The 18,436-nt window shown below is 39.8% G+C and overlaps 1 protein-coding gene across 2 annotated transcripts in view; it reads right to left on the bottom strand.

Annotated features, from left to right (window-relative positions):
* The window catches only part of PIK3C2G (phosphatidylinositol-4-phosphate 3-kinase catalytic subunit type 2 gamma), a 190,691-nt gene that overhangs the window by 71,775 nt on the left and 100,480 nt on the right, over window positions 1-18,436 (bottom strand). For both annotated transcript variants that reach the window (XM_063155658.1, XM_063155659.1), the window contains 4 exons: window positions 7,756-7,936; window positions 6,052-6,159; window positions 3,148-3,240; window positions 902-1,031 (listed from right to left, as the gene is read on the bottom strand). In XM_063155658.1, coding sequence (XP_063011728.1) covers window positions 902-1,031; window positions 3,148-3,240; window positions 6,052-6,159; window positions 7,756-7,936 — 512 coding nt within the window. The remainder of the gene's footprint in view (window positions 1-901; window positions 1,032-3,147; window positions 3,241-6,051; window positions 6,160-7,755; window positions 7,937-18,436) is intronic.

The following is an 18,436-nucleotide window of genomic DNA, read 5'->3' as shown; positions in this document are numbered from 1 at the left end:
ATGCTGGAAGGAAGAGACTGTCAGGGAGAGAATATTATTTGCAGATGATCCCTGTATCTCTCTTGGCAAACATCAAATTAAGCATTAGTATATAGAAGAGTCTATATATAATGTCATGTCCAGAAATAGTATTCTTGTATTATCTGCCTTTGAAGCAGAAGCTTTCAAGCTTTGATTCCCATCCCACAAAGAAGGGAGGAGATTTTTCCAGGTCACCACCACCACATGCCTTGTGTCTGAACTCATCTATACTTTTCTCTTATTTCCTTCAGATCATTCCTCCTCTCTCATGTTCACTTTGTGGCTCAGAGAGCAACGATTTTCTTTTAATTTTTCTATTTTAATAGCTTTTGTACAGCAGGTAATCTGGATACATCAGCCTTCTCTTTGAGCTAGGATTATTTCCAGTAGAAGATTTGGTCAGGGAAATATAGGCAGCTTACTGCTGTCAGCAGATTTCTACAGCAAGCAATTGGTATCCCTGCTACAGCTCTGCTACAACAGCCATAAAAGAGAGAAATAGAGCTTTCAGATGAGTCAGGCCTGCCCTAAGCAACATAAATCACAAGAATAATATTTCAAAATCAACAGCACAAAGTTGTCATCACTTGTCTGCAGGTAGTTTGTGTAGCCACATGCATCTAGGCTCATTTAAGCATCTATGCAGGAATACACTGGATTAAAACTTCAGTAGCTATGGCCAATTTTCTCCAAAGCCCTCTCTTTGATAAGTGAATTTAAGGATGTTTTGCAAGCTGACAGTGTTGAAGCTTTTGGGAAATTCTAGTTGCTACAAAATCCATTGAGTTCTAGAGAGGCAGAATAAATAAATCTTATATGGCACTGTTTACATGAAATATGAATAATGTAATACAGACTCCTCTTGTAATTTAAGACTGACCTTGTCCTTTCCCTGTAGATAAACACCTGTAAATGATCATTTGCATATCCAGTCCCTCTTGGAGCCAAATGCTGTCCATCAGGTGAATAATTTGCAGAACCAACATATCTTGACGTAGATCATCACCTATCTGTGAAAATTGCACATGAAATTCAGTTTTCTTCTTCAACACCAGACAGAAATAATGTCCTATTTAACTGGGACTTTTTTCCCCACCAGAGCAGCTACATTCATTTCAGTAACTCTGTCTTGTTTTCCTTCAAACTTCCTACTTACCTCTCAATAATCTCAGGAGAGGACAGAGTAGATGGCACACACAGAGAAAGTTCTGGCAGCCACTGAGATGGTAACAAATGATCCCTGCTTAACTGTGGCCTTTCTACTTGTTATTCCTATGTAATTATTAGAATTCTGAAATTTAATCCAGAGCTAGGATCCTAATTTAGTTACATTTTAAAGTCTCCTTAATGCTGGATCCCTGTGCACAAATGACAGCGTTTGTCTCACATTAAGCCTCACAACTTGGTATTTGCAAGGGAACTTTATCACAAATTTACATTTAATCCATAATGTGATTCATATTCAGTTCCAAGCAGTGATGACCCCTCTCCCCATGGAGTTAGTCAAACAATAATCTCAGGGAAATGGGGCTTTAATTGTAGCCACAAGAATTAATGAAGAGATTATTTTCAACCATGGCTGAGTAAATGGCCTGAGAAAACAACAGCCCTGATTTTCTCTTTTCCCCCATCCCACTCCATGTAAAATATAAAATTTTTATTGGTATTTTAAGTGCCTTATCCTTTCATTACATTCTTTTTACACAAGTATTCCAATCTACAGACATTTACTCCCAGGAAAGTACTTGAGGAGACAAACTCATTTTAAAAAGACCCAATATCTGAATCTATTTTTCTCTCATCAAAAGACTCCAATTAATTCTTCTTAGCACCTAAAAATGTAAAAATATCTTATTCTCTCCACTTACCTTCCCTCACATATACAGTGGGAAGACAATTGACAATTTCGTAAGATACCCTTATCATTTACTGTGCTTATCATTTATGTATGAGTTATCTGTCATGAATAAGCAATGGAACTATAGTACAAGCAAAAGGTATTTTAGCACAATGTTTTGCTGACAGGAGAAGGTGACAGCAGCTAAAATACTTTTACAGCAACTGGACAATGAGCTGCTTGCTGAACATTACTAGGTAGAAAAAAATTGTTTGAGAAGAACCAATGCAATTGTTTAAAAGCCCCTGAGCAGGTGTTAGCTCATGTAGATAGGAACCTGCTACTTATTATTGAGTCTCAGATGAAACAGCACATGAAACAGGTTTCTAAATGTTCAGAAAAACTTAAAATTGCTAATTTCTCCCCTTGGCAGGCCTGGAAAGCTTACTTCTATTTCTGAGAATCACAGCTGCTCTAAAGGGCAAGTTAATTTAAGACAGTATAGAATCTGGGTTTTAAAAAAAAATTATCTATATCAATTTTTTAGATTTCTCGTTTGGCAAATGATTCTGCAAAATACCTAAGAATACTGCCATTGGCAACCAACCATTTTTTACCCATCAGCCATTTTATGAACTTGTGGTCTTCTCTAAAACCAATATCCACTTTTAGGGAAGACTTTTGCTCTTTCAAAAGAGAACTAACTTTAAAATTGTCTTTTGTGGATGTGCAGTTCTGAACTCTGAAGCTTTTCTAGGTGATAACTGCAAAATAAAGCAGAGTTTATTTTGAGTCAGTTCCTCCAAGTAACTCCAATCAGACAGAGCTCCTCTGCTGCCTCCTCCAGCTCCACCTTCCTCAGCCCATTCCCCCACACTGGCTCACAGGGGCAGATTAGGTTTGTGTGGCAAATGGAGCCTCTAACACTGCAGTATTTTGATTTTTTAGAGACATATGGATGAGGCTCAGGGTTCAGTCACTCTGATCTATCTCTTCTCTGAGACCTGCCCTAATTAATAAACTGGGTTTAAAATATGAACTTTATATTCTAGTTTAGTTGTGTTCACTAAGAAAAAAACTGCTATAATTTGATTCTCTGTTGATCAAAAAGGTGACACTTCAGTGTATTGCCTCAACATGTTTCATTCAGAGTTCTAGTGTCAAAAATAATAGGGATAAACAAGCAGCAGAGCTAAATCAACTACTCTCAGACTTAAGGTTTAAATTAGGTGAATTTTAAACGATCATTTGCCATACCAAAATACCTGAGGAGTGGAGGAAGAACATACCTTAAAAATCACATTGATGTTTCCACTTGGAGCATTCGCATTGATGAAGGAGATTTTTAAGGGAAAGGCATTGGATGTAAAATAAGAACATGACTGCAGGGGAAAGAAAGATGAGACAGAGGAACAACAGTGTCACATAAACAAAACACCAGGCTAATACAATACCTCTGAAAAAGATTCCAGCTTTAAACACTGCTCAGTAGCAGTGGGAGCAAAAATAAATAATTCTTGATATTATTGACTGTTTCATTGGGTCTGAAAAACAAGAAGTTCTTGTCTCCAGACAATCTGCTTCACTTAAATATCAGACCACACGAAGATAATATTTTATGTGCTAATTGTTTTTCATTTTCACCCAGGCCTATCAACAATAACCTTTGCTTGGAACTGGATGGATGAATTATATAAGACTGATCTAATGAGTTTTAAAGCATTGAAAAGCCTTTGGTCTCATTGTTTTCTGAAAAAACCCCAGCCCTGCCCAATCAGACATGGAAGTAAAGAATTTGCCAGTTTCTTTGATTACCTCACTCTGGCTGAGGATGCAGCAAATTCTGAAAATCATGCTCTATTTTATGTGGGATTTATCTTAATTAAGCACAAACTGACTTTCATGCTCTACAGCTCCTTCCACCTGAAGACCTCAAAGGGCTTCAAAAAGCATTAATGAGCCAAGCACTGCAAATCCTGTGAGAGTTTGGGGTGGAATTATTACCCTCATTAAAAACATCCAAAGAAAGGTGGTGGGGAAGCCCCTCAAAACCAGCTAGAGACAATGGTAAATTAATGGCCTGGTTTGTGGAAATAATGAGCAGCACACAAGAGCTGCTGCTGTCCTTACAGGCTGCAGTGCAAGGGAGGCTCAATTTGAGCTCCACCAGACACAGCTGTCTGCAGCTTTTCATCTGAACATCTCAAAGCATGGCACCAGCAGGCAAATATTGTCTCAGCCACAGCAGACCTCTGGGATGGGCCAGAGCCATTATCAGCAATGAAATTCTGATCCCCCACCACCGAAATGATTCCATTTCAGTCGGAATTTTGCCAACTGAAATGTCTCAGAGAGTGCTTGAAAGGTTCCTGTGGGATGATGTGATTCTGATGGGGCTGTGAGCAGGGCTTGCTACTGGTAAAATCAATAGATGACACCAAAATGAATTAAATTTAGGTAATTATAAGCACTTAAAAGTTCTAATTTGCATGATTATACTGACATACAGTCCAATCAAGAAACAAGTATTTATAGAAAGATAATGGCCTATAATGATATAAGAAAAATGAGAAAAACCCAAAAAACAAAAAGACCTCTTCAGATATTAGATTTAAACATTTTGTCCAGCCAAGCTGGTGCAGTATAAATAGCATGACTATGGTGAGATACCTTTCCATTAGTCATTATTTTCAAAAGCCTGAAAGCAGGGAACAGCAGCAGGCTTCACATCCTTCTGACTTTTATCACACACAATTTGCCCAAGCCTGTGGGGTGCTGGAAGACCTCAGTTCTCAGCCAGATCAAGGCTGGATAGCAATTACTTGGAGAAACACAGGTCAGAGGCAATTGAAGGGATCAGCACCTCTTAGAATCAGGTCTACAATGGATAATGAGCCAGAGAACAAAAATAGAGCACAAATTGTTGTAATTAGGCAGTTATAACTGGTAATATATATGGCTGTTCAGGTTTTTATTTTTCTTCATGCTGGATACATTTTCCTTCTCCAGAATGAATCAGCTAACTCCTGGCTCTTTGTTGTTTATGAAAATATTTCTGAACAACGAATAACTGAATCTTAGTACTGCAGTCAAAGTCAAGTCAAGTAACACTGAAGAGCATTGCTGTTTCCTTTATCCTTAAGTCATGTTGAATAGGGGTCATAGAGACATGTAAGTTAGTATGAATATTTAACATTTTAGCAATTCTCAGTCAGCTCAGCCAACAGACCGCTGGCTCCAGACTTTTTGCTGCTCCCATAACTGACATGGGAGAGTCTTGGATGGGAAAACACCAAGGGCTACCTGGTGGGTATTGCCAGCTGGGGTTTGTGTACAAATCACAAACAGGACAGGACTGCTAGGAACGTGGCTTGTGCTGTTGTATTTTCCAGCACCAGCCTCATTGCATGGTTATGAAAATGGGAAGATGCCAGCAGCTCACATCTCAGGCAGCAGACCAAGAACTGAATGTTACAACTCACTTAATAAGTTTTTTGACCACTCACACAAAGCAAAACCACATTGACAGTAGTTCCATCCAGCCACTATAAGCACAGGTACCTTTGGTTAAACAATGCTTGCTTATTTCAAATACAATACCTGCTTGTAAGCCTTAAAACACAATGCACAGAGCTCCATTATTAAGCTTAGAACTTCCTAACATCTCGCTAGATAAACTTTTCTGCAGCTTAGGGAGTTATTCTAGATAAGCGCTAATACACAGACCATTGTTCTACTTGTCCTTATTTTTCTACTTTTTACATAATTTTTCTGCTGACCTATCTCATGGCTCCTGCTTAGCTCTAATGATAGTTCTGCTGTCTCTGAGGCCTGCCTTTTGCAGCTTTCCCAAAACCCTCTGATTGTATGGATTCCCGCAGTGGGAACCAGGTCCCAGCTCCCAGGTGTCCTTGCCAATTCCAACAGCACAGCAGGGCAGCTGAGCTGGGGATGGGCTGCTCAGAGGGGCAGTCTCTGGCTGGTGTGACAAACATGCAGCAGCCATCCCATCCATCCTGTCATCACCTCTGCCTCGGCAAAGGTTTGAAGGAGATTAGGCTGGGTGTGAATCAACAAGATGGTTTATTCTCTACATCACTATGATAATTTCCTGATAATTTCCATGCAGGCATTCTCTCCTTCTCCCCTCTAGACTACAACCCAAAAGTGAAGGTGTAATGGACCCCACTTACATGTGCCTCTATGCCTTGCACAACCAGCGCAGGGTTCAGGGGCAGCCGGCAGAGCGTCACCTCCTGGAAGAACTGCTGCAGTCTGCTGAGCTCCTCCTTCAACACCTCCTGCAGCACAAGAACCATTAAGGCAGCATGAAAGGACAAAAAAACCCAGCTTTTTATTTCTTTCTGTCTTTTGTAATTTTTTTTTTTTTTTTTTTTTACTGTCATTCTTTACTTTAAACAAGCAATGCAATTTCCAGAGCTGGCAGCATGCGTGGGACCTTGCAACAGCAAATGAGGTCACACTGAGGTATTAAAAATAAGAGCTGCAATTTTAATTTTACTCCACATTGATACCTTTTCTGCCTAGATGTGCTACCAGCTCATACTGCCCCACAGGTTCAGATGGAAAGAGTCTATTTCCAACAGCATGGAGTGACAGGACAAGGGAGAATGGCTTCAGATTGAAGGTTTAGATTGGATGTCAGAAAAAATCTCTACCTGTGAAACCAGGCTGGATGGGGCCACCTGGTCTGGTGGAAGGTGTCCCTGCCCATGGCAGGGGGTTGGAATTGGATGATTTTTAAGGTTCCTTCCAGCCCAAACCATTCTGTGATTCTATGATTCAGCACCCTTCAATAGGGCTCAATTAGCCTTGTATTGCTCTGCTGTATCTCATGGGATTTTTTGCCTTTCCTAAGATCTTCCCAATTTGTTGCTTGTTGCTTCAACACTGTGATCTCCCTTGCCTAATTCTGTTAACTGCAAGGCTTGGGAGCTTCTCAGTATCATAGTAACTGCAGCCTTGAGATTAATCTCTGAAATCTGAATTATGCATTAGTAATGTATAATGTATTACTACTATTTCTTCTTCTTTGCATGGATTTTCCTTCTGCAAACATTTTTGTCTTTTTACTTCCATGTTTGCTTTGCTGCTCTCAGTAGCAGCACTGAGAGTTTTCTGAGAAACCCTTTGAAAACCTTTGAATCCTTAACAAGGCAGAAAGATTCATGATACTGTTCATGGTAACCAGCAGTGGCAAGTATATTTTTATTTGGCTTTCTGCTCTGCCTTGCTGAGATTTCAACAAGAAGCGGTTTTACACACCAGGAAAACAGCAGCTATCCTGGAAAATTAACAGTTCTGAACTGGAAATGTACCCAAGCAATATAAAATGCACCCACTGGAGAAGACAACTGCAAGTTTGTCATGGAGGCATCTCGGCAGATATGTGCTCATTGCTGAGAGCTATATTTCAGATATTAGCTACATTCCACTCTGGTTGTCTTTGCTAAGAAATGAGGATATGTCCAGCCTGCCAAGAACAACTCCTAGTAAAGATTCCAAGAAATGCTGCAGCTCTACAGGAGTCAAATACTTTGGGACGAGGTGCTGAATGTGAGCATTCCTCTCAGTGAAATGATATTCAGCCTTGTTGCCATCATTTCTTGCCACCTCCAAGCCCATTTGAGAAGCCACTGATGAAGAAATGTAAATGAATTAAAAGATCTGCAGACCTCAAGAGTAACAGTGATGAGAGATGTCCCATTAAATATCTATGTGTTACCTTTTTTCAGAGCTGAAAAATATTTATAAAGTTTAGTTAAGTCTTTGGTTTATTTATGTAAAAGGGTATTAAGAGAAAGAGGTGTTACTTTAGAAAAAATAAAATTCCCTACAGAAACATAGATGGAAGCGGGAAGTGTTTTTTAACAAACCTTTCTTTTTGGGTCAGTGGCAGCTTTCACTTTTGTGGCAATGTCTTCCAGAATTCTGATGAGTTTTTCTTCCTTACAAAACTCGTTGTTCAGGGTCTGTCCAGCACAGAATTGGAGAGCAGCCAGAAGTTTCTTATACCACATTCTGAAATGAACTTCATTCTGTGCATTCTTCAGCAGCCTGAAGGAAGGAGGGGAAAAAAAAAATCGGTGTGTCTAAAAATGAATTTTATTATATATCAGTTCTAGCAAGAACAAGAAACTCCAGACTAATCTACATTTGGGCGGCAGAGAACGAAAAAAATTGTTATTGCTTCTAGGCAGTGAGACTCAAGTTCCATTAGATAATAATGAGATTCCAAATGTGTTGAAAAAACCAAAAACTGTCATTTCTTATTGTCATACATAGTGCAATGCCTGTATAGCTTTTTATTTCTACAAGAAAAGTTAACAAAGTGAATAGAAGTTGCATTTTTGAAGGCCAGTGTTAAATATATATTCCAAAATGTTTTTTTTCTCCTGCCAGTTCATTTATACAAGCAAACACATCTTTCAGCTTTCAGGAGGTGCATTTAAAGACTGTTTTAGTCTCAGATGTACCATCAATTCTAGAAACTTTCACTATTTTAAGCTGAGGAGACATTTCTGAAATTGGCTGTACTGCTAAAAAGAGTGAAATGAGCCCATTTTATTCCCTTCTTTACTGGCAATTGCTGGTCTAAAGCAAAACTCAGCTTTTACTTCTTCTGAAGCCTGCAATAGCTTTGGAACTGGAGTTACTGCCAACATAAAATCAGAAATAAAGCCAAACCCATGCTCTTTTTAATAATAATCACCATGAAGTCTTCTCTAATTACACATTTATTTGGGTCAGGAAAGCTGGGGAGTTTAGGGGTTTTTTAAAATCAAATTGATCATTGGGACATTTTTTCCTTCTGCAGGCCAGAGGTTCTGTACACTGTGTGATTTATTTTTGTAAGTGTAGATGGAACCACCAGCTCTGTACTGTTGTTAACATCCTGGGATTTCCCTCTGCCTGAAGGACTGGGGAACTGCTCTTTGCTTTTGTGTGAACTCTCCCGCTTACAGCTTCACCCTTGAGAACATCTCAAACCTTAAATTCCTTATAAATGTCTGAATCTTAATGCACTTTCCCTGACCTAAGAAATTAATACCATTTTTCACAGGACAGAAATGAGAGAAGCTCTTGACTTTCAAGGCCCATCACGCAAATTAACATGTGACATAAGAATATGTCACATCACAAAAAACAAGAAATTATATGAAGCACTGATATTTAAGGGAATTATTTAGGAAAAACAATAATTCTACAGACACTTCGACTCCTTCAAATATCATATATAATATGATAAATATGACATATAATAATAGTCATATATAAAGCATTACAGTATTGCTATAATCTGATATATATATATATATAATCTATATAATCTATAATATGATATATATGACATATAATAGTAATAATCATATATAAGGCATTACAGTATTGCTACTGCAGCACATGCCTCTTTTGGTGATGAGGGACCTTTCATGAAGCAATGATTTTTCTAGGTCCTCTTTTCCTATGTAATTCAAGGCAGAACAATATCACCTACTGGTTTTCAGAAACCAGTAGGTGATGTTTTTTCCAGTTACACAAAACTTCTGAACATCAGAGGATTTGAAAATCTTTAAAGAATGAGTGGTGTTTCTATCAGAAATGCCTAGACATGAAAGGGAAGCAATATAAGAAGTTTATCATCAACACTCTCTGGAGAAGTCAGAAATGACTTTTTTTTTTTTTCTCACTGTAGACTAGTAGAAACAAATAATTACTTTTTAGATTTGAAGGAAATACAAGTTGGCATTGCAGTGCCTGGTGGAAGGCAAATCTGAGCCCACAGAGGCTGCTGTATTCTTACCCTGAACCTTTCACAAACAGAGGAAAACTGCACACATGGCAGTGGGCAAACATATTCCCTCCTATTTCCATCAGAGTAAGCCCAAGATTCCACAGGATGGGATTCACCTGCTTAAATGTCAGTAGCTCATGCCATTTTAGATATCCTAGGAAATCCACTTCCCCCAGCTGCTGCCTTGGAAGGGCATGGGTCCCCTGGAGGCAACATCTCCTGTGTGCCACTGCCATGCAGATGTCTCAGATTCCCTGTGCTGTCTAAAATAACCTGTGCTTAGGGCACTGCATCACACTCTGCCTTTTAGCTCAGCTGTAGGCAAACAAGGCTATTTAAAATAAAAACACACTCAGTCCACTTCAACAGCAAGGCAGGAAGAGGCTTGGTGATTATCCTTTGAATAAAGGATTGGTGATTATCCTTTAAATAAAAGCACCACTGGTACAGTCCAAATTGTCACGTGGGCAGGAATTTTAGTCTGTCAAAGCAAAGCCCAGCTCAGTCCCAGTGCAGCCAAAAGGTGCATTTTTCTTGGCACACAGTCAGATTGAACTTTTTCATTTCTGTCCTGCAAATACAAATGCACCTAAACTATCACTGTGATAGCTGTTTTGAAATGCTGGTCCAGAGCCTTGTCTGCACTAAGGCTTGCACTGGAATCAGCTCCTGAGTATCTAAATCATATTCCTTCACCTACTCCATTTTCAGTAGTACATATTTAGGGAATCCATAAAGGCTACCTCTTCATGTTTGAGATGTCCTTTAATCCTCTCAGATACAGAGAGCACTAAACCAGCTTTTATTTCCCTGAAATGAAAGGCTTAGGACTTCACATAGAGCAAGCAAAATAGCAAAACCAAAACAGTTCACTATTTTAAACAGAGATACTCCCTGCATAACACAGATTAACATGGAAGATCCATGTTTTCATTACTCTTGTGGCTGAGTGTTTACAGAAAATAAGCTTATACACACATATGATATAATATTTTCTTTTTCCTTTCTGAGAAAGGAGTACAGGCCAGATTCAGAGAGCTTATGCATAAGGTGCACATGAAGACAGAGGATGTATGTGCAGGTGTGCTCCTAAAAGCCTGCAGACCTCCTTTTGCAAAATAATTTGTACTTACTGGCTGTGACTTTTACATTCATTCTATAAAAGTGGTCCCAAAGAACATGCACAGGACGGCTTTTGATGTGAAGACTCATTGTAGGCTTTCCTGAAATGTTTGTCCAACAAATGAACAAATATGTTGTTGCAGTTCTGTCCCCCCAGCTTGCTGGCACACACATCTTCACCCTGCCATGGTGAGAACTCAGCAGAGATAGGAAAATCTGCAGCTTCTCAAGCTGTGAGATGGAGAAGTGCTCAAGACTAATGAAATTTTCAAGTTAGAACAGGATGCCTAGCTGTGACAGAGGAAGACAAAACTGGGATGGTTTAAAACCCAAGGGTGCCAGTAAAGAAGCGTGTGAAGTTGTTTTTTCCTGATAATTTTCAGAGGATTCTGCAAGACAGAACTCAGTACAGAAGCCTGGCTTTATGCCAGGCCTGCATGGAGCACCTGGCTCCTAAGAACAGAGAGGCTTCCTTACCCTCCAGGTTCTGTGATTTGGGATAAACACCCTCATTCTTAGCAAGCCCTGGTGAACTTAGACACACTCAATGTCTCAGGTCACTTTTGTGAAACAGTACAGAAGGAAGCTGACCTGAAATCTGGAAATGGAGTAATTCAGGTAACAGGGGTGCCTTCAAAGATGCCTCTGCCTTCTGCAAGCAGCTGCTCCTCCTCTCTGCACACACCTGCTCATGCCTGCAAGGAGCCTCCAGCCCCATTTTCTGGCAGACATAGCTGCAGGGCTGTGTGTGTGTGTTCCCTGCACCTAGAAATGCAAGAGGGCTGGGAGATTTTTGCCACAGGGAAGAAAGGAAGGTGGAACTGAGTCAGGCTGCTGTGTCGGAGAAGAAAAACCAGGGCTTAACCTAGCAGATATAGAGAAAAGAGTAATTAAGTTTAAAAAAAAAGGAAGGAGATTGGATGGAAGGAAGGGTCCTGGTAGAAAAACAGGTGAGCTGGCCTCATCTCCCTCGGTGGTGCTGGAAGACAGGGAAGCTGACACAGTCTGCTCCCTGAGTGGGATTTGGCAGACAAATGAAGGAGTGAGGTGGCTCAGACAATGCTGCTGCTTGAACATCTGTTCCTTGTCTCCTCAGAAAGGGGAGCAGGGTGAACTGGGAGAGATGCCTGACAGGACAGATGAGCTCACAGGTAGCCTGTCAAACCACCTGGTACCAAAAAAAACCCCAACCTCAAGAAGAAAAGGGCAGGATTTGAAGTGTTTTACTGCAGGTTTAGCCCCTACCTATTACAAAGGAGCAGGGCAGTTTGACTGGGTTATTTGGACATAATATCAGGAGAGTGACCCTGGTTAATTTGTTGCCAAGTGCTTTTCTGGGATTTATTACACTCTCTACACTCTGCAAAAGGTTTTATGAATTCAGGGACACACCATGAAAACAAGGTGTCTTAGGGCTGTGAGTGCTGAGGTACCTTCTGGTTTTTTTCCATCTTTGGTAAACTTGACCTTGTTCTGATGGTGCATTTCTTGTTTGTTTCCTGTTTTGCCGAGTTGAAGGCAGGACAGATAACAGAAGAAGAAAACAATGGTACAAGACTGCTGCTCTTTATGGCAATAATTGCTTTAAAATTATTCTCTGCAGCCCCTCATATCAAAGATTAGCACACAAAACACTTCTCTACCACTGTACAGCTTCTGTGTCTGAGCTTGCCATCTGTCTTAATTATCCTTAGACATCCTGCAAAACTCCTAATCTGTCCTTTGTGCTTTATTGTGCCGTGGAGCTGTGGCACACGCCTGAAGCTTTTAATTGCTTCCATTTTTTGCTCCTTGAAGAAAACATTTTACTGTTTGCATTCCTAAACAGGAGAACAGGTTTGGTTATAGGACTTCACTCAGGCTTTGCAGCTCTTCAAGTCTCAGGCAAAGTTCCCCAGAGACACAAGGATGACAGACATGACAGAAATGTACAGCTGAAGATTAAGGGCTCCATCTACCCTGTGACAGGTCATGAGGATGAGTGGGAAACTGCAGCTATTAATTAATTACTCAGTTGCAATTAAAACCTCTCTTTGGTTTTTTATCTCCCCAGTAGTACACTTGAGAACCAGTCCCAAACTTCTGCTATTAATTAATTACTCAGTTGCAAAACCTCTCTGTTTTTTTATCTCCCTAGTAGTGCACTGGACAACCAGTCCCAAACTCTAGAAAGGGGTAATTTATGTACTACAAATCAAAGAAAGGGAAACAGAAACAACAGCACCATTCTGGGTGGAACTACTGGGACATGGCAGATGACAAAATAACAAACATAAAAACAAACTAACAGGTGACAAGCACAAAACACCTGTCATGTGAAGAACAATACAGTTTCTGCAGGGGAAAATGGGGAGCAAAGTCAACGAGGCAGACGTTACTGTGCAAGAAGGATGGAAGAGAAATTGCAATTCTCCCAAGAGACTGGAGCACCCAGCATTTTCCATGGATTTACAGAAACACACAGCAAGGACATGAACCTGACTGGAAGGATAAAGACTGAACTTCCTTTTGGTCTCCCTTGTTTTGACCAAGAACAAAGCCAGCAGGAAGTGAGAGGCACAAAAGGCAAAGCTCTGCTTCATCTGCTGATCTTTCATCTTTATTTCTAGTCTAGAACAAGAAGAGAATGAAAGTTTACGTTTCTTGAGTAGACTGAGTGAAGTGTGGTACATTTCCTATGAATATTTCAGAGAAATTCTATTTCTCTGAATCTCTGTCACCAATAAGTCTCCGAGATGAAGAAACAGCAGCTGTTCAGCTGCTTGAAGCACCTGTCCACTTTTGGCTTTTCAGTTCTCTCACATGAGAAACCTGCAGCCAGTTCCGCATGCTGCTTCTCATAAAACAGAGCTGCTTTTATAGACTCATTTTTCAAAGCATTACCCTTGAACAGAAAATAACTCTGTTTAAAGTGAAATTTTGTTTTAACCTACCATGGGATTAATTTGCTTTTGTTTTTCTAATTTTTTTATAGCATAGAACAAAAGTCTACCATGTTGATCTTCCTTTGACAACAAAATATAGTTGCAGACATATAAAGCATGGGGGTTAGGCTTGAGAAACACAACACTACCATTATTTTCTAACTTCCTAAAGTTCTTTATGAACACCACAATACAATCTGCATTCAGACAAATCACTTGATTCAGTAGATTGAATTGAGGCAGCTCCTCCCACTCCCACTGAATGCCTGAACTGTGGAATGCATGTCCTGCTGACTCACAAAAAAATTACCAGATCAGTGAAAACAAAGGCCATGCTCTGCTATGCAGGGAAGGTGCCAAACCCTGCTGAGGTTGCCTGGCAGAAAAATGTTTTGTTTGATATGTAATATAGCTAGCTACACACACTTTGCATTAAGAAAATGAATCCCAGATAAAACCACTGTTGTCTGGAGGAGAAAGAGCTTGAAAGTGAAACAGAAATGAAATGAACCTTGAAAGTGAACTGTATCAAGAATTAATTGAAAGTATAATGTGAAAAGCACAGGTATCACTAGCAGAGATAAAAGCTGCTTGGTCTAAGGTTTAAGCAAGAAACAATCACCCCCAAAAGGTCTTCTCCAATTTGTTGAATGGATATGATCACATCAGTGTAAGCGCTACAAGAATCATCCAGTAAAAAGCAGTCCTAACAGTGTCTGTCTGTTTTTCTGGCAAAAAAAGTAAAATAAAAAAACTGTTAGCAAAGTGTGTCTTTTGCTAGTCTGTTCCTCTTCATTGGGTAGGATCTGAAAGCAGAAATTTATTAACACACTATCCCAAAAAAAAAAAAAAAAAAAAAACCCAAAACCTCCAGCAGAACACCAACACAACAAAATTTAGTGGCAATTTGTGTACAGCAGTACTGACCTTAGATAACTTAAGAATCTCTGAGTATGGTCCACCAAAGATGCCACCCCAATAAAACATCAATCCAAAGCTACAGAAATTAAAAGCCTTCACACTAAAGTCTCATTAAATACTGAAGGTGACTTAAGCTCAGACTTGCAACTGTTGGTCTGACTGGTTTTGAGTATTAATAAAAAATATTAATATGCCTCTTTAAAGAGAGTGATTAAATCTCCTCTCCAAAAACTGCATTTGGAAATAAGAAAAAAAGAATTTTGCTTAACAAAAGCACTGTGTTTAATATCTTCATGAACATTATCAATTGGACTGTATTGTTTTCCATTCAATGAGAAACTTGGCATTCAAGTCTGGCATGAATTTTGAAAAGTCTGGTTCCATTTTTGCCAGTGCCTTCTTCACATGACTGAGTGTGTCCCTGTCTGTGCTTTTTCCAAAGCTGCAGCTTTTCTCCTCAGAACAAATGACGTATTGTTGTCAGAATTTCATGCAGTATCTTACACCAGCATCAGCACAGCCTGAAATTGTCCAACAATCTGTCACTGTGAGAGTTCAGAGTAAATTCATGCAGAGGAACTGAAATGCACCATTCATTCCAGGCATAACAGAAATTGTTGTGTTCTTCCCAGTGGGGAGCTGCACTGGGAGTGAGCAGGGAATGGGATTAGATGGGATAATCACCACTAAAATAAGCAGATCCAATGGCTTTATTGGGATGCTGTCCAATATGCCAACAATTAATTGAATACAGGAGGTGACTAAGCTCTTCTTCTTTCAAACTACATAAATAAAATGCAAAATTAATTCAGATGAAGCAGCCCATGAGAGCCAATGGACTTGCAAAGCTTTGTACTGTTTCTGAATTTAGGCCACAGTTATCACAGCAATACACTGAGGAGAAACTGAAAATGTTTTTTCTTCAACTTCCTATTGTTTGGGTAGTTTATGTCTATCAAAATGGCTTTGGATAGCATCTGTGGTTCCCATTAGCTTCACAGCTGAACAAAAAAAAATCCCTCATGACACTATAAAACACAATGTAAGACACAGAACTAATTCTGAATGGCTCTGCATGGGCTGGGCAATCCAAATGTACACAAAAATGCAGCAAGTTACACCACAGTACTTTGGTAACTTTACTTTGTTTGTTGGCTATTTTTTTAAGTAGTGCTGTTTTTATCTGGGGTAGAACTTACTATCTTCCCAGTAGGTGGTATGAGGCTGTGTTTTGGATTTGTGCTGGAAACAGTTGATAATTCAGTTTTAGTTATTGCTAAGCAGTGTTTGAAGAGCCAAGGCCTTTCCTGCTCCTCATCCCAACCCACAAGTGAGTGGCCAGGGGGTGCACAAAAAGTTGGAAAGCCAGGACAGCTGACCCTAAGTGACCAAGGGATGTACCAGACCATATGGATCATGCTCAGCAAACAAAGATGGGGAAGTGTCACATTCACACTTTCTGAAATATCCCTTTGCCCAAGATTTTGCTCCTGGGAAGCTGAGAAGCCTCAAAGAAAAATAAAAACAATAATTATCTGATTTGCTTCTCATGTGTTTTGCTGCTTTAGAATGTGTTTGGAGATTGTTTATCCAACAGGTGATTGTTTCATTGGTTTCATGTGAATTATTTTGACTTTTTGACCAATCTGTGCCAAGCTGTGTCAAGGCTCTGGAAAGAGTCACGAGATTTCATTATTATCTTTTCAGCCTTCTGTAAGTATCCTTTCTGTAGTCTTTAGTATAGTTTAGTATTCTTTAATATAATATAGTATTACAAAATAATAAAATAGCCTTCTGAAAACAGGAAGTCAGATTCATCATTCCTTCCTCCATCTGGGAAACCCTGCAAGTACAAAAGGGAAGAAGGAGGAAGGGGGAAAATTTGGGGCATTGGTGTTTGTCTTCCCAAGTCACCAATGTGAAACTTGGGAAGAGTCACTGAACACCTGCCTGCCCATGGATGTGATCAATGAATTCCTTGTTCCATGCTGCTCCTGTGCAACAGCTTTTCCTTTACCTGTTCAAATGCCTATATCTCAGTCCAGGGATTTCATCACTTTCCTTATTCTCTGCCCCATCCCACTGCAGGGAACACTGAGTCAATGGCTGTGTGGGGCTTGCTTGCCATCTGGGGTTACACCATGACATTAATATACTAACACAGAAATAGCTTCAGGGAGAAAACTGAAATTGTCTTTCTACAAGGTCATTAAGGATGCTCATAACAGGAGAGTTCCAGACGATATTCATATATTCTGAGCCAGATCTTTACTTATAATCCTACAGTTTTCAGATTGCTTTTTTACAAAGACTCTGGGCACAGGAAAGGAAGAGTTGGGTTTAGGAGGGGTGGGGAAATAGGATAAGACACTGACATGGTTCTTCAAATATTATGACATTTAAAAGGACTTGCTCTGCAGAGCTGTTAATTTTCCTATTTGCTCTGCATTCAGTTACAAGAATTTGCTTTGTTCAACAATATCTACATTCAAAGCTGCTCTCTTTCAAGTAGAGTCTCAGATTTTTTAGAGAAAAGGTGCTCAGATGTCAACAGCAGCAGAAGGATGTCTGAGATTTGATATGTTTCAAACACATGGGGAGTTAATGTTTCTTTTAAGGCAGCATCCCTTCTACCTCTCTGGAAGAGCCTGTCTACAGAGCCACAGTGTTTTAAGCACAGGTAGCACAGATACAACAAGAACTGATTCCACATTATTTCCTGACATGTCTGTCGTCTTCTGGATCTTTGCTTTCATCACTGCTGTAAGCTAGCAGACCAGCTTATCTTATTTTCCCAATATCTATCAAAGGGAACTTTATTCAAATCAGTGCCTAACAGGAACAGGGAGGAAACATGAGCCCCAGCAGGAACTGCTGTAAATGTTTCAGCAATGCTGGTAGCTCAGTGTGATTACAAGACCTCTCATATCTGACAGAGCAAGATGTTGAGCCTCCTTTTTGTGACAATTTGCTGTGTGGCAGCTCAATGCTGCACAGCAACAAAGGATGCAGGATCAGACCCTGGGATCACAGTGCTGTGCCAGCTCTGTGCCTCTACCTGGGTGACTCTGTCAATAGAATGACTGGAGACAACCCTCAAAGAGGCATCATGAGGACATGCAGTCCCTTAGGCTTCAAAAATAACCCATTTGTTCTCAGAGAATAGAAGAGAGAAAATCAGAGTTTTCAGTGGGGGAGTCTTTAGAGTCCAAATCACACTTTTTCATCATTTCATGATGCTGAGTCCTTTAAGGGAGAAATCTCACATTACAGCTCTCCTTATGCATAAGGCTACTCTGCAATCTTTTTCAAGTAGGATGATAACTACCAGGTTTTAATTTAATTAAAAGAGAGGTGACCATGAAAGATGGTGACAGGAAAGAACAAGCATTAACATGGTAAAGAAGAATATTTTATCTTCATACCTTTTCTAGGCTAGCTTTATTTCTTCCTCTCTGTTTTTATTTTTCTTCCTTTTTTCTTGGCCTCTATTAATTTTTTGCTCCATGTTACACATATCAATAGTACATCTTGCAAAGGTAGGAGAGCAGAGCAGAGATGGAAATAACTTTAGATTTCTCCTTTTTAAATACTGGTCTGGTTCTGATTTTCCTTCCATTTCACTGCTTTATTGCCCTCAAATATTGGCTTTGTAAATAGAGAAGTGGGAATTTGAAGTTAAGCTCGTGTACCAAGGAAAGCTTGCTGTAAGATATTAGTAAGAGAAAAGCTTTCTTTTTTAGATGGCCCCAGGGTATTTTCCCAGTCGACAGCTGGCCTAGTTACCATGGAAAA

This window comes from Melospiza melodia, chromosome 4 (assembly GCF_035770615.1).
Source record: "Melospiza melodia melodia isolate bMelMel2 chromosome 4, bMelMel2.pri, whole genome shotgun sequence".
Taxonomy (NCBI): domain Eukaryota; kingdom Metazoa; phylum Chordata; class Aves; order Passeriformes; family Passerellidae; genus Melospiza; species Melospiza melodia.
The sequence above is the reverse complement of the archived record's forward strand: the minus strand, read 5'-3'. Positions and strand labels throughout refer to the sequence as shown.